The sequence below is a fragment of the Staurois parvus genome, unplaced genomic scaffold, assembly GCF_062004578.1.
Source record: "Staurois parvus isolate SC_StPar_1 unplaced genomic scaffold, SC_StPar_1.0 ptg000390l, whole genome shotgun sequence".
NCBI lineage: Eukaryota > Metazoa > Chordata > Amphibia > Anura > Ranidae > Staurois > Staurois parvus.
In genome coordinates, this window is record NW_028318186.1 from 12,289,700 (window position 1) to 12,307,354 (window position 17,655).

At 40.7% G+C, this 17,655-nt stretch overlaps 1 protein-coding gene across 1 annotated transcript; it reads left to right on the forward strand.

Annotated features, from left to right (window-relative positions):
• The first annotated feature begins 448 nt into the window (after positions 1-448).
• Positions 449-13,824, forward strand: LOC149455697 (fucolectin-1-like). The gene is made up of 4 exons (XM_089686111.1): positions 449-567; positions 3,931-4,013; positions 4,584-4,884; positions 13,365-13,824. Exons 1-4 carry the CDS (start codon positions 464-466, stop codon positions 13,525-13,527), a joined length of 651 nt encoding a protein of 216 aa, XP_089542237.1. The 5' UTR covers positions 449-463; the 3' UTR covers positions 13,528-13,824.
• The last annotated feature ends 3,831 nt before the right edge of the window (positions 13,825-17,655 follow it).

Here is a 17,655-nt window from a genome sequence, read left to right on the forward strand (position 1 = left end):
GATCTGCTGATCGCTGGTGCAATGCTTTACAGACTCCTGCAGCCAAAAATAATAATTGCACATTTTTTTACCTGCAAAACTACTTTTGTGCAAAGAGTAAACTTATCCTTTAATGACTGAAATCGGGTTAGAGCTTTGAAGTAATGTATGATCGTTATTGGGCTTGGTGAAACACATTGGCCAATAACATTTCATCAAAAAATGTATTTTCAGCTGTGTTTTTAGTGGTTTCTGGAGCTCAATTGTAAGTCTTTACTCCTGTTTGCTGATTAAATCTGAACATGTACAGGCAAAACAACAGTGGTGATAAGGATTGTACAAAGAGAACAGAACAACGGTAAAATAAACAGGGGAATTCCCGCATTTATTATTTATACGGATGGATTGCTTTAGTGCAGCAAATAATGCAAACAGTTACAGGTAAATATTAGTTATATTTCCTTGTTGGGTGTGACTATTGAAGATGGATGGCTGGCACAGCGATCTGGAAAGCTATATAAACTGGCGATATCAGCATGCTCACACACAGGACACGGCAGCAGGTAGAGAATCCCAGGATAATTCAAGGTAAAGATGACATATCTCACATTTAGTTCCAACATTAACTACATTTTTTAAATGGGAAATAATGCATTGTGTATTTTTTATATTTTTATTAAGAGCACTGATATTGGGGCTAAACAAGTGCTGTGTAAGCTGTTCATGTAGAAAAATTTATATTTACTTAGATTAGTAAATGAGGTAAAGCTGTGTTCACCATATCACATGTAAGCGTAAATTTGAAAAAAAAACATTTTTTGTTCTTGTGCATGGGCTTCACCTTATTTACTAAGATAAGTAAGCAGACACTGTACTATGCTCTGTTCCTTTAGTAAATCAACCCCAATGGAAAGCAGCAGAAGGCAGATCATACAGTATCTATCTATCTATCTATCTATCTATCTATCTATCTATCTATCTATCTATGTATCTCTATCTATCTATCTATCTATCTATCTATCTATCTATCTATCTATCTATCTATTATCTATCTATCTATCTATCTATCTATCTATCTATCTATCTATCTATCTATCTATCTTCTGCATTCTATTAGTTATACTGTGGTTATACTGGACCATTGCTTTTGCTGTCGGTTTTCAAGGACTTCTAGCTTCCTGCTAGTTGCTTGGAAAAAGTTGCCGCAAGGGGAACATGCACCAATTTAGACAATTTAGAAAAATACATAAATAAAAAAAAGTAACCTTACAGTGGGGAGAGGTCCTTTTCATGAGGCTTCGAGGACAACTTTTAGGGCCATGGATAAGGGGGTACCACCAGTCCTCCTGTACAGGGCCCAATCCAGCAAGGGGGCCCAGGCAGCTGGATGAATCAGATGTTAGCAGGAAGGGTGATCAGTAGGGCAGGGGGGCAATCACTGGAACCGAGCCCCTGTATGGCTCTCTGCAACAGCTGAAAGATGGCTTCTCCTCTCCCTTTCGCTGGCTTTCAGCTGCTGCAGAGAGAGCCACACAGGGGTTTGGTTCCAGTAATTACCCCGCCACACCCATCACCCTCCCTGTGCACCATACATTTCCCCCTGCTGCCCAGGCTCCCCTGTGTGCCCCAGCCCTGCAGTAATGCCTGCTTTCCTCCTCTCCTTCCCAGCCACAGCTGCAAGCACACAATAGGATCCCTCAGGAGAGTGGGGGAAGCGTTTGGTAAATATGTCACATTAACCAGCCCCATTCTTTCCTGAATGAGCACAATGAGTGATCAGTACTGTGTTCATTCATAACTGAAGCATAGTAAGCTATGCTTTTTTTGGGTGGCTGTATGGGTTTCTAACATCAGCTCTGGCAACATTGGAAATACACAAATCATTTAAATAACATGCTTGGGGCTGTATGTGGTGTTACAAAACAATTTTCACAGACAGTCACAGTGACAGGGAGTACTGAAAGGGAACACTGACAGCACATATTTGACTGTGGAAGAAATGTTTTAATTTTAAAATTAGCTTGGCTTATATACATCAGCACCCCAGTCTGATTCATTTGAGATAAAAAAAACACTCTTTTTAGGTTAGCTTTACACATGTTTTTATCAAACAGACAGAATGGCAGGTAGAAATTGGCCAGTAGTTCACTATCCCCTTTCTGACAAATGCAAACCTTCCCAGCCACTGGTCAATTTCTTTCAGGCTGTCATTAATAAATAAAATACTGCGGATAATACAACAGTATAAAACTGGTCAGCAGCAGACCAGTCTTAAATGGCAAAGTTAGGCCTAAATTTACTAGAGACAAATAGCACAGACTGGGGCTTTACTTCAAGAAATAAGATACTGCAGAGTATACAGCAGTGTAAAACTGGCCAGCAGCAGAATAGTTTTAATCAGAGGCAATAAGCCTGTCGGTTGTATGACTAACTTTTGTATATCTCTGGGGCAGGGTGTGGTGAATGTGAATTATATAATGTTAAGTGGTTGAGGAGCACACTGTCCTTGCACATTCAAACACTGCAATGATGTGCTGCAAGCAGGGGCGGACTGACAACTCATGGGGCCCCCGGGCAATAGGGGATCATGGGGCCCCTGTGTCCTTGCCCACACTCAAACAAAACCTATAAAAAGGTACCAGGGGCATTTCATGGGGCCCCCAACTGGCCCCGGGCCCTCGGGCAGTGCCTGAGTTTTCGAATGGTCAGTCCGCCCCTGGCTGCAAGCAAAAGACAGCTTGAGGAATAGATGAACAGTAACAAGTGAATGTCCCGCTTTAAGCACCCTAAGCTTAAAAAAGGCCCCATCAACAATAACAATCATTTAAAAAAAAAAAACACGAAAAAAATAAGAACCCCAAAATTCAACCCCTGAAACAAAAGCCCATTTCTGAGAAGTCTTGAAGCAAAAAAAAAAGAGCTAATGGGATGACAGCTAAAAGTTGCAAATAAAATGAAAAGAAAAAAAGCCCCCAATAATACAAACAAAAAAGGCAGCAAAAGGGTTGATTGCCCAAAGAGCTAGCAATCAAAAATAAAGTACAATTTCCTAACTGCCCTAAACTCTTCCTGTGCATCTTGTAAGTTTTCCCTTCAACAGCTTCCAATTCACTAACACTATGGCTGCCCTGGCCCTTATCCCCAGGGGCAGACTGACAACTCATGGGGTTCCCTGGAAATAAGAGATAATGTGGCCCCCTGTGTCTTCGCCTGCAATCAAGCCACACCCCACAACACACCACCTACATATTGCAGCTCAGCTGCATATAAAAGGGCATTAAAAATAATAATAATTATAAAAAAAAAACAACATTGTGGGGTCCCTCCTCCATTCATACCAAGCCCTTTGGGACGTTTTTTTAATTAGTTTTTTAATTGCCAGCAATTCTTTATTTTACATTCAGCTGTCAGTGGGGAACCTCATTGACAGCTGAAACATTAAGGCATGTTTTTCACTACTAAAATACCGCATGACTCATGCGGTATTTTAGTAGCGCTTTTTGGTGTATTCAAACTTTTTTTTAAAAAATGCTATGCGTTATCCTACCACATACTCGGATGCGGTAAGATACCACTTAGTGAATTGTGCCTCTCACCCAGCTCCCTACAGACCCCGGCCCCTCGAGCAATGCCCGAATGGTCAGTCCACCCCTGCTTATCCCTTTTTATAGTGAGGGGGTTGGCTTAGCGAAAAGCTTCCTTATTGGCCATTCTAAGCCTGCTGACCACAGATTAAAAGCCATGTGCATTATGGTTTAAAAAAAAAAACTGGGAAAATCTGAACATTCACCAGGATGATAAATCAAATCCACAGGATTTTCTTCAAACCCATGGTAGCAATGAACCTAAACCTCCTCCATATTGAAGAGTAGACAAAAAACTAATTCGTTATCATATCGTCATATTCTTGCGATATATACAATTTTATCCAATTTTTTTTTGTTTTTTTAGATATCACCAAAGATTTTGGATCTCAAGAATGATATTTCTGCGTGCAGCTGCCATCTTGTGGATTGTCTGTGGTGTTACTGCATGTAAGAACTGTTTGTAAAGTGGGCTGAGATCTGATGATGATGATGATGTGAATAATAATAATAATAATTCCGAATAACTTTTTTTAATTAAAAAATTGCTAGGAATTACCTCTCTAAGCTTTAGTATAATTCCACCTTCCTTTTCTGTCCTGCACCATTAATTTTTCCACAAGATTGCATCATGGGCATTATCATTAAACCCACTTCCCATGGGCCCAGGCTATCTTGGACCAACCCCCAGGGGGGTACATTATCATGCAGGCTTGTCTCACAGTACTACTGGAATGAGCAGCATTCAAACATCATTATGCAAGTGCTGTTCAGTCTATATGGAGGGATCAATCACTGCTAGCGCCTCAGAAAATGAGCAAGGACCTGTGAAGTCCCCAAAAAAGCCTAAAGACTTCTGGAAAGCAAGTACAGTATGTACAGGGCCTTTCAAATATAGAGACTAAGGGGGACCTTGTGGAGGAGATGGAGGGTAGGAGTTGACTAATATATTACACTTGAATATTATTTTTTTTTACATACTAAATATATTTGTATCTTCTTTGTAATATTTTCCCATAGATGAAAATGTTGCCCTTGGGGGTCGAGCCACTCAGTCTTCAATTTACCGGAACCTGGGTGAAGGTTATCTGACTGCAGCAATAAATGCAATAGATGGTAACCAGAACTCAGCCTTCTCCTATGGCTCCTGTTCATGTACCCATAATGACCTGTCTCCTTGGTGGAGAGTGGACCTGCTGAAACCTTATAGTATTGCCTACATTACCATCACTAACAGAGGAGACTGCTGTGGTGAAAGACTGAGTGGCGCTGAAATCCTGGTTGGAAACTCATTGAACGACAATGGAAATGACAATCCTAGGTAAAATTCAGTGGTACATTGTTGTATCTTTTTAACCTTTTTATGACTGACATATTCTATGCCTTCATGTCAGGAGTAGGCACAATCAAAAGGCTATAATTGACAAGTGCGGTTCTTTTCGTTCTGAATTGAAATTCAGAAGACATTTTTGTTCGATGTATCTGAATTTCCAAATACAACAGTAACAAATTTGAATGCATCCAAGATAAACATTAATGTAGTAACAAAACTCATTCTTTTCAGTCAGATATTATTAAAACAAATGATTTGAATTAATTTGATAATAGCTGGTTGTTAAGAAGCAGGGTGGTCTATTGGCCATGGCGTCCTTAACAGTCATTATTATTATTATTATTATTATTATTACTTCGAGTTTATATAGCGCCAAAGGGTTTGCTCAGCGCTGTACAATAGAGGGGGGGACAATACATGGCACAGTACAACAACAACAAACAACGTACGAGGGGTAAGAGGGCCCTACTCTTTCGAGCTTACAATCTAGGAGGGAGGGGGTAAAGGTACAGTAGGAAGTGGCTGAGGGGAATGAGGGGTGGGAGGAAAGAGGGAGAATGGCCGTTAGGTGAGGGTGGGGTAGGATTCCCTGAAAAGATGGGTTTTGAGGGAGCGCCTGAATGTGAAGAGGGAAGGCGACAGTCTGATGGATTGGGGCAGTGAGTTCCAGAGGATGGGGGAGGACCTGGAGAAGTCCTGCAGTCGTGCATGGGAGGAGGAGACCAGGGAGCAGGATAGAAGGAGGTCCTGTGAGGAGCGAAGGGTACGGGTAGGGCGGTACTTGGGGATCAGGTTGGTGAGGTAGTCAGGGGCAGTGTTGTGAACGGCTTTGTAGGTCAGGGTTAGGAGTTTAAATTTGATGCGTTGGGCAATCGGGAGCCAGTGGAGGGAGAGGCAGAGGGGGGTGGCAGAGGTGGAGCGGGTGGTGAGGTGGATGAGTCTAGCCGCTGAGTTCAGGATGGTCTGGAGCGGGGAGAGCCTGCACTTGGGTAGGCCGGTGAGAAGAGAATTACAGTAGTCAAGGCGTGAGATGATGAGGGAGTGTACTAGAAATTTGGTGGTGTCAAGGGTGAGGAAGGTACGTATCTTGGCAATGTTGCGAAGATGGAGCCTGCATGTGTTTGTGAGGGTGGGTCAAGGAGGGGAGGTGAGCAGGCATTGCTGCCATTTGGAGGAGATTACTTGCACCTAGAAGTGGAGATCACGTGTGTTTTCTAAAAGCACAGAGTCACATGCATGGACATTTTTTCTGTTTCACTTATGATGTATATGAAATGTGTATGAATTAGGCACTATTTTATGTGGATGATTAATTTTATATTCACTAATTTATTCACATTTGGTTATGTATTGAAATTTGTTATATGCACGGTATAATAGGTTTTTTATAGTGTGTGTTGAATCACTAAAGCTTAATTATATTCGGTTGCACTATTTTTTTCTCCCACCAGAGGGATGTATTAGTGTTTATTATATAGATTTGTCACACAGGAGTATCAGATTTATATTAATTCATTTTTTATTAATTCTTTTTTGAATGCACTTTACTTTATTTATTTATGAGATATAAGCACTTCACTATTTTTTTCTTTTTGTTTGCACTTATTGGTATTAGTTAAGTGACAGCAGCTGTATTATAGTAATCATTCCATCGAGCGCAGGAGGATCCTTTACACTTTAATGCTCATATAAACAGGCCCGTAAAGCCATGCTGGGGATGGGCAGAAAGGTGTTAAAACAGAAGCATCACAAACCTGTGAGTTAAAACCCCAGCAATTTAGCCAACTAGCAGATTGACAGCTATACCCAACAGTACTAAAGTTGTCCCAGAGTGCTAACTGGACATGAAGGGGGGAGGAGGAGAAAGGGAGAGAAGGGAAGGAGATGGGGAGAGTTCAGCATTGGGCAGAGCTCAGCTCACTCACCCCATGCTGGTCTGGTGGCTCAGGCAGAGGTTTCAATCTTGAAGCCACCATGTAGTTGCCAGAGAAATATAGTCTAGTGAGCGCTCCTTAAAATAGCTGCTGAAACACCAGAAAGGTACCAAGATAAACCTTCAAATGGCTCAATAAAAATATAGGTGCAGCGCTAATAAAAAGGTATATAATAAATGATTATCCAGTGTTAAACGCAAATAGTATATCAAATAGTCCAATATTATGACAATAAATTAGTCCAGAGGGTAATAAAATCAACAGCAGATAGACTTGTGACACCAACCGATAGTAAAAGAGCGCGCTCACCGGAAGCGCATAGGTAATAGGCAAAAAGATTGTGACTAAAAATTAAGCCACCTTGGGGTATCTACTTTCCAAAAAAGTTTAAATTTGATGCGTTGGGCAATCGGGAGCCAGTGGAGGGAGAGGCAGAGGGGGGTGGCAGAGGTGGAGCGGGTGGTGAGGTGGATGAGTCTAGCCGCTGAGTTCAGGATGGTCTGGAGCGGGGAGAGCCTGCACTTGGGTAGGCCGGTGAGAAGAGAATTACAGTAGTCAAGGCGTGAGATGATGAGGGAGTGTACTAGAAATTTGGTGGTGTCAAGGGTGAGGAAGGTACGTATCTTGGCAATGTTGCGAAGATGGAGCCTGCATGTGTTTGTGAGTGATTTGACATGTGGTTGGAAGGAGAGGTTCGAGTCAAGAATGACGCCAAGGACTTTGGCTTGCGGGGCGGGAGTGATAGTGGAGTTGTTGGTGATGATGGATAGGATGGGGGGGGGGGGTGTTGGCAGGGGGAAAGACGAGGAGCTCGGTTTTGGAGAGGTTGAGCTTGAGGAAATGTAGCGACATCCAGTCTGAGATGTCATTTAGGAGGTGAGTGATGCGGGCGGAGATAGTGGGAGTGAGGAGAGGGGTGGAGAGGTAGATTTGGGTGTCGTCAGCGTAGAGGTGATAGTCATGATTCATTTGCTGTCAGCTGGATTCCCCGCTGGCAGAAGAATATAAACAAACAAGTGCCTGCATTAAATAAACAAACAAACAGCATGTGCCCCCCCCCCCCTAATTAATACCAGGCCCTTCAGGTCTGGTACACATTTTAAGGGGAACCCTACACCAAAAAAAAAAAAAAAAGGCATGGGGTTACCCCAAAAAATCATACCAGACCCTTATCCAAGTATGCAGTTGGCAGGTCAGGAAAGGGGGGGGGGAAGCAAGCAATATATTCAAACCAGGAGCAATTTATACATCTGGTGTCCATACTCACGTAATTAGAGTTGTCTCATGTAACTAAGAGCACCATTGAGAAGAACTTAGGTAGGTAAAAAGATCCCCACCAAAAAGTGGTTACTTCTAGAGACTAATGCCACATATACCAGAACAATATTTATAAAAATTAAAACTGTATTGGATCATTTAAAAAGAAAAATTGAACAATTATATATAAACAAACAATGAAAAATAACCAGTATCCAAAAACAACCAAAATCACCAATGCCCAGACATTGTCTTCCCACTTAATAAAAATAGAACTCACAAGTGGCCAGTGCGAGATGGTAAACCAGGATGCAAAATACTCCGCTAGGCTGGAACCCAGGATTGTAGGGAAAAGACCCTTGTTCCCATCTACATGGAGACAAGGTGCTTTGGGGAGGGGAACCCTCCTGCCCCAAAGCACCTCCCTTTTCCTGACCTGCAGGGCTGCATGCTTGGATATTTTTTTACATTTTGGCATGTGGTTCCCCTTAAAATCCATAAGAGTCCCAAAGCGCCTGGTTTGAATGGGGGGGGGGGGGGATTTTGGCATGGGGTTCCCCTTAAAGCCCAAATCAGACCCAAAGGGCCTGGTATGTATTGGGGGGATCCTACACCATTTTTTTAAACAATTTTTTAATGCTTGCACTGGTTTTTTTTTATATTCTGTTGTCTGCGTAGATCTGAGAAGGAAGTTAAGCCCCCCTCTTTCCCCCTGGGACACATCAAAGATGCCAGAAAACTGTGGGATCATTCATGAGGTGCATTACAGCTTGCGCATGCACAGTGGGCAACCGGCCGTGAAGCCACAAGCTGTCACAGCCAGGTGCCCACAATTGAGATGATGGCACCAGAATCCGAAGCCAATTGAACAATTGGCTCAGGGTGATGACATCGCTGATCGCTGGACAGGTAAGTGTCCTTATATTTATTATTATTTATTACATCGAGTTTATATAGCGCCAAAGGGTTTGCTCAGCGCTGTACAATATTAAAAGTCATTAGCTACTGTATTTGTAGCTACTGACTTTTAAATTTTTTGGAGGAGACTGGAGCTTCTCATTAATGGAGGAAATTACATCTACAGACCTGGAAAGCCCTGCATTGTTATCACTGCATGAATGATAAGAAAGATAGGACCCAAAATAAATTTTATGTGGTGTAACAGCTCAAGTAACACCAGAGAACAATAAAGAAAAAAAAATTGCCAACAAGTTTTTGGGACAGCAAATGAAAATAGAAGGATCTCCATGCAGTGATGTAATTCAGCATGGAGAGATGAAGGAGTCCACGATACTCCCAGGAGGAACCAGAAATCAGAACAAAAGGCAAAGACAGACTTATAGAGAAAAACAAGATGATTCCCATCTACCTAAACGTTGCAGCTGCTTATCTGGAAAACCCATCCCATGGGCATCGATGGATGCATAATCGTGGAAAGAATGCATGGAAAAAAAACAATGGAGGTAGGTGAAAAAGGCAAAGGTGGAGGACTTGTAAAAATTAGAATTTGCTTAGGTTGAATGAATCAATGTGAACCACAAAACCATGGAAGCAGTGTGAATGGGTGAAAAATTGGAAGTCAAGTGCACCATGGCAAAACGGGCTCCCATAAGAATTCAAAAATATCAACTTCCCTTTTGATGTGCCGCTAGTTTTAGAACAACACAGCAGGATCCTCTGATCATCCTCCTCCAAGATACCACCAACTGAGTGTTTGTCCCTGGTGATAAGTTCACTAATTCTAAAGGAGCCAAAGGATGCCAAAGAAAAGACAACTTGAAACAACTGAGGGCAAAATGGAGAGGATGTCATTTAAGATTTGCACAGAAACTAGAGCCAAGCATCAGGGAAGCGAGTCAAGCATTTATCCTTAAAAACCCTAAGAATTAGAGAATCCCTGGTGATGTCCTACCAATCAAATAGTCAGAAATGAATGATATAGACAACAGAAAGAGCGGAGCCACCTTCGAACCAGCCACGGCTTTATCTTGCAGATGGAGGAGGTATGAGGAAAGAACCAAGCACCTGTCCCGTGGGAGGAACGGGAGAACTCACCACCAAGTTATTACAACCATTTATCCCAAATTCATCAGTAGGTTACTCAAGGGCTTCGGTAAAGGGAGACACGGGAGGGGGGGGTCTTGGCATCGGGAATGAGGGTCCACAAAAACATTGGGCAATGGAGACCCATGGGGTGTGGGGTGTAAGCAGTCGAACGGTGAATGTGGAATGCAAATCAGCAATAGAATTAGCTACAGCTGGGACATGTTTAGCACAAAACCAAACATTCAGCTGTAGGCACCTGAACATCAGAAAACGCAATAGGGAGAACACAGGTGGATAGCATGTGGAGAGGTGGATAACCACTTGTACCACACATATTATCCATCCGCATAACACCACTTGCTTGTTCCACAACTTCTCTCACCATCATTCCACTGACACTACATTAGGAAAGAGGTCCAACAGCAACATGCTAAGCAGAAAATCGAATTGGGCCCATGAGGCTGGTCAAGGTTCAGCAGACCATTCACCCTGGAAGAAAGTGCCAAAACCACAGGATCCTGATGCATCTGTGTAAAACTCTAGCTGTGAATTCAGCACTTCCTTCATTTGCCAACAAGAATGACCCTTATAGGTCTGCGGGAAGGACAACTCCACTTCAAAATCATTATGCATAAGTCTGGTAAGATGTACGTAATGTGGAAGCGATATACCTTTCATAGCCCAGGATAGACGCCTACAGAAGGTCCTGCCCATCGAAGTTCACGACAAGTGAAAACAAGGTGTCCCAAAGGGGGTAGAGGCCTCTGCAGCCAGAGCTAGCCCTTACAAATATAATCAAAAACAGAAGCTTAGACAATTTATCTGGAGGAAGTCAGAAGTCATCTTTACAGTGTCAATCCCAATGCCCAAAAAAGACAGAGCATGGGCAGGACCTTCTGTTTCACTGGCAGGCAATGGGATACCCTGTTGACAGCAAACCTCCTGGAATGAAGACAAGAGCTGTTGACAATGATCATTGTCTGCAGGACAAAAAATCATCCTAATAGTTGATATAGTTAGAAAATTGGTTACAGGAGCCGTGATGGTAAATAGAGTGTACTCAGACTGGTCAGGAGAGGTAAGTGGGGAACCCCAGGGCTCTGTCCTGGGACCAATTCTGCTTAATTTATTCATAAATAATATAGGAGGCTGGTATAGACAGCTCATTCTCAGTGTTTGCTGACAATAAAAAGCTAAGTAGATCAATAACTTCACAGTAGGATATAGAAACTTTGCAAGAAGACCTCAGTAAAAAAAGACTGAAGGTTAACATAACTTTGGAACACAGACATTAAAGCTGTATTAAGGCCAAAACAAACAAATAGTATTTAGCAGCTTGCCAACTCTAAGATGGGTTGGCTGCACTAGTTTTTCCTTTATTTTCACCTGGTGATCCAGCCAGTAGCTCTGTTATTTTCAGTTTCATTTAACAGACTAATCTGTCCAGCAACAGCGATAGCTAGGGGATTGAGACAAACTATTTACCACAGACAGGGGTGTTTACAATGATCAGCTTTTGAGGAAAAAAACTGTTCCTGTAACTGCTTAAATAGTGTTACCGGTAGCTGGAGTTTGGGTTTAATTTGTTAGTCAAGTCCATCTAAATCTGTAAGTACATCCAACATCACCCTCTCCCCAAAGAGACAATGCTGCTGTCCAAAGGTGTCTCTGTTGTTTCTCCATCCAGAGTGGAGACACCCTAAGACAGGAAGTGTGGTACTGGCCAGATCACCAATCTGACCAGATCAGTGGAAATAAACAAATAAAGCCTGGATAAAGGAAGCTAATGCAGTCACCACATTTAAGGATTGGTGAGCTGCAATACATTATATTTTTTTTTGGGGGGGGGGTAAATACGCACTCACGATCCACACAACTTTCACCCAAAATTCACATTTTTTAATGGAGTCTTAGGTGAAAATGGGTCACTTGGGTGAAACTTTTGTAAATCTTGGATGAAAATATTGATATATAAACCCCTAACGCTTCATGCACACTGGGGTTCTTCTAAACGCTTTTCTCCTGCATCCAGGTGCATCAAGTAATTGGGTGTTCATTAGTTTCATTGGCCAGTATAATTTATATTCTGGCCACTGAAATGAAAAACTCTTAAGTGCTAAAAGCGCCTAGCATTAATGCCCATTTAGACGTGTTCACCCACGTTTAAGCGCATCAGGCATTTTTTTCTGCCAAAACGCTCTTTTTTTGAATGTGATGGGTTTTTTTCTCTGCCTCTAAACTCCTGTCAATGCCTATAGTGTGCATGGACAGATACTGTAGGTTAACATGGAAAAGACCTTAGAGGCGGAGAAAAAAAAGCTCAAAAGCCTGTAAAAACAGCGTGCATGAAGCCTAAATGTATTTAACAATGTATTTTTCTATTGTTTAGGAATTTTTCCTTTATTTTATATATGTATGTGTTTGTTAATGTCATTCATGATTGTATTTATGAACATTTCATTATTATTATTATGTTTTTAACTTACAATTTTTCTGAAAAGAGAAATTGTTTAATAAACCAAATAACATTTGCTACCACACTTTGGAAAATCTTACAAACGTCTGATTGTTTTTTTCCAATATTATAACTGAAAAAATAATAGAAAGTAATCAAATCATGTGTTAATTCACAGAAACAAAATACAGTTTCTCTAAAATATATATATTTTTTAATCTTATATGGAGTGTACATGTTATGGGGAGGGATTAGCGGAAACCAATAATAGTAAGATGGGGCCCAGAATAAATAGGATTTGGTCTTAAGCAGGGAGGCTTATGTGAAGGATGTGATGGTATTTAATGGAAGCTTGAAATGAGTGCTGCGGGATATTTTGGAAAAAAGGTACAGCTCAGTAGAGTGAGTAAACCCAGAAGGAGAGCCGAAACATGAATGGGAAAGAGTGACTGCAGAGCATGGGAAGATAGACATTTTAAAGGAAACCAGATACACAGTCAGAAGAGAGTCAGATCAGAGAAGGAGACATTAGGATGATGGTGCACAGCTTCAGAAGTGTAACAATGAGTAGGATAACCAACAAAGGAGCAGCATAATACTGGGTAGAGCAGAGGTTATGAAGGTGGTGCATGCTTCCAGTGATTATAAAGCTGAATATGTGCAAGAACCCACCTCTTACATAATGATACTATTCAATAATTACTACATGTCTGCTTTATTAAATGAATAATTTTCATAACAAGGATGATAAAACTAACAATGATATTATTTAACAGGTGTGCAGTGGTGGCCTCTGTTCCAACTGGAGGAACGCAGACCTTTGGGTGTAACGGCATGGTTGGGCGTTATGTCAATATCATTTTAAGAGGAAAAAGAGAACATCTTCAGCTGTGTGAAGTTCAGGTCTTTGCTGATCACGAATGCAGCAGTCTCAAATAAAGTTCTTCAGGCAGTAATAAAATGAATAATTTGCTGCTTTTAACCACTCGAGCCTTGGAAGATTTTTTGCTATTTAGCACTGAGCTACTTTAACTGGTAATTGTGCGATCATGCAATGTTGTACCCAATTTAAATATATATATAATTTCTTTTTCACAGAAATAAAGCTTTCTTCTGGTGGTATTTGATTGCCACTGGATTTTCTATTTTTTGCGATTAAAAAATAAATTAAAAAAAAATATATTATCTATTTTCTGCTATAAAAGATATACAATAAAAGTTTTTAAAAAAATCAAATTTCTTTAGAATTTTTGACCAAAATATATTCTGCTACATTTCTTTGGTAAACAAAAATCCAAATAAGTGTATATTGATTGGTTTGTGTGAAAGTTATAGTGTCTACAAATTATGGTATAGATATAGTGGGACTGCGATACTGCGGCTGGCAATTTGACATAAACTGATGGTGGGGGGGGAGTGAGAACTGACTAACTGCCACTGACATCTCCAGTGACACTAATACAATGATCATCTAGGGCGATCAAGGGGTTAAATGTGTGCTTAACAATATTTAGTGTGTGTACTGTATGATGATTTTATTACGCAATGGGCTGGTTTTTACTCCCTGCTTTGCAGGGAGAAAAAAACACACATCATTGCTGTCTGTTGAGAGCCCTATGTTGTTGTTTACCATTTTAGCATTTGTATATACTTTTTCCTGTAAAGCAATACAAGCCAATATCATTTTAGTATTAATATTATCTGTTCAGTCAAACCAGTTAATTCATTTATATGATTCTGAATGAAAGTTACAATGTGACTATCAAACCTATAACTGTTTTATTATAGTATTTCCTTCTATGGCACTGTGTACAAGAGCTTGTGATGAATCTGCTCCTAAACTTGCGAATTTGTGAAACTTGTGAAAACAGCCTTGAAGATAATGTCTGTATATCAATTGTATTCAAAATTCCCGCTGTAGAACCTACTCCTAAAAACGTGTCATACCAAGCTCTCCTTACACTAGATGTCTGTATATCAATTGTATTCAAAATTCCCGCTGTAGAACCTACTCCTAAAAACGTGTCATACCAAGCTCTCCTTACACTAGATGTCAATTAACAGTATACGTTGTCAGCCATCACCAAAAATTATTCTGAAGTGAATCAATATAGGGATGACAATATGAGAATGACAATGTAGAAAGTGATGAGTTATTTACCATAATGACATATTCAAATGCGGTAAATAGGATAAAAACGAGCGCTGGATCTGACAGATTCAAGCCGCTAGCATAAAGGTAAACCTCGTATAACCTCTTCATAGAAAATAAAATACAGCAAAAAATGCAGCGCTTGAGTGTATAGTAAGGACAATTAATATATATACAACAGACTTAGAAGGGAATACATTAAAAGTATGACGTGCACCAGGTTTAACGTACATAAATTAATGTAAACAGTGGTCGGGTGAGTAATAAAAATTCATCCAACAAACGAAGTGCATATAGTGATAGGGATGTTAGAGTCATTAGATCTGGGGGTACATCCAAGTGCCAATCAAATCCGTGACTTCTGTGATAGGAGAATAGCTGTAAAATGCACTAACCAGATAGCGCAAGAAAAAGCGCATTGGAGTATAATGACCTACTCCTGGTCACAGCCAAATGGTCATCAGCGTAGAGCCCTCAGGAACACCTGTGCACCACTCTTGCCGTCTCCTACCACCAGGGGGAGTGCGCCTCTTTACAGTAACACGAATTTGCCTTATATCCTCTATCGCCAGGGGTGGTGTGCTTTCATATCAGGAGATCACCTTAGGGACTCGGCAATAAGACCCAAAAGAGAGAAATCTTGATAGTGTAGTATTTTTATTCAAGAGATTGGTAAAAACAGGTAGCACACTTACATGGTAATGTCCAAAGAAGTTGATTCACAGAATCCAAAAAGATGGCCGACAGTCAGATGCATGAACCAAGTAGGTAACAAGTGGTATGAGAGGTATGCTTATCCCTATTCAAATGCCATGTACACAACCCATACTGAGTATTCGTAGAAATATAGTCTCCTGAAGGAATCATCTTTATTGGATTCTTTTATAATACAAAAGGAATTTCTTGTCTACAGATGTCACTTGAGTTATTATTATTATTGTTATTATTATTATACAGGATTTATATAGTGCCAAGAGTATGCTCAGCGCTTTACAAAAAAAGGGAGACAATACAGCAACAATACAGTTCAATACAAGAGGGCTAGGAGGGCCTGATCCTGGGAGCTTACAATCTAAGAGGAAGGGGCTGGTGGTACAAAAGGTAATAACTGTGGGGGATGGACTGGTAGTATTCGCTTCTGTCCATTATTTAAAAGAAGGTCTATATTTACAAGTCTTGCAAAATTTATTAAAAGGATCAGGGACATCCTTTACAATAGAATTTTTTTTATTAGAAGTAAGAGCACTTAAATGTTACTAAACCCACAACAGTAAAATCAGTCTGTATATGCAGTAAAGCATGCTTGTTATACTCACTGTGGAACCTAAAGGGTTAATCCTCTGCATTGTGTTTGATCCTGTCTTCTCTGATCCCCCCCTTATTCTACTGTCCCCAATACATCTTCTGATCCTACAGAGCTCTAGGAGTCACCCTGCACATGCACACTTTAGTGTGTATTGCTAGAGAGTTTTTCTTTGGGAGAGTGCATGTGATCAGCACAGGGCCAATCAGCACTGTGCAGACAGAGGGTCAGGGGTTATGCAGGCTCATAGGGCAGTCAGAGGAGAATTGAAACTCCTCCTACATGCTTTAACCAGTGCTCAGATGGATACTAATAGAGGTCACAAGACTGCTATATACTGTTGATGAGAAAAGGTATTTAGCAGTTTATATTTCCTAAAATAATTACATTTCCATGTTCTGTGTACTGTGGAAGACCAGATATAGTGAATGTGGGGTCCGGAGTAAAACACTTTAAATTAAAAATGTGCTTTACCTGTCCATATCTAACAATATACCTAACTCCATTTATTCCACAAGTCCAATTAGGAATAGGTTTAAATGTACCTGGATGCTTTCCACTGTATTAATATGTGCTCCTGTAAAAAGAATAAGAATCCTTGATGTAACAGCTATAATGCAAACTGCACTAGTATCATTATTAGCTGTTGCTGTGATCCTAAAATTATTCTAAAGGTTTACATTTTTTTTTAAATAACAAACATGTCTATACTTACATGCTGTGTGCAGTGGTTTTACACAGAGCAGTCTGGATCCTCCTCTTCTTGGATCCCCTGACGGCACTCCTGACCCTTCCCTTCTGTCAGATGCCTCCACAGCAAGCAGCTTGTGATGGGGGCACAAGAGCATGCACACTCCCAAGCCCCTGCTACGTGTGTCCATTCACACACAGAGCCGCAGCTTGGCCCTGCCCCCTCTCTCTTCTCATTGGTTCATTGGTTGTGATTGACAGCAGTGGGAGCCAATGGATCCTGCTGCTGTCTTAGCCAATGAGGAAAGGAAGTCCCAGGATAGCCAAGACTCCAGTGTACATCGCTTGATTGAGAGGTGGCTTAGGTGAGTTCTAGAGGGGGCTGAGGGGGATGCTGCACAGAGAAGGTTTTTTTTAAAAAAACTTGAGCCTTTATAACCAATAATCTTCCCAGGATCTACTAAACAGATTGTGCAGGAGAAAGTACCAGACTTCAATGTCAACTTGGAGTCACTCATTCTTCCCTCTATCTTGTTACTATCAACAAGATTAACAGGATTTGACACATATTATTCCCATAATTTTGCAATCCGTTCTTTTTGAATAAGCAACACAATGTGTTTTATCCTGTAAATCCTGAGATATAAAATAATTTTCTTGTTCCGTACATTCATATTCACCTATATCAGGCAGTTCATGTGTAGTGAATGATGTGCAAATGTCAAATAGGAGAAAAAAAAATAAAAAGTAAAAAATATATAAAGTATAAGACAATTGCATCCCAACTCCTTTTTATTATAATGATCGAATGATCAGAATATCTCTTATGATACAAGTTCATAGAAGCAAATCATTGAAGTCCATCCAGAAACAATAGTGCTTTATAATGCAAATAGGGAGAAACAATGGGAGCAGAAACAAG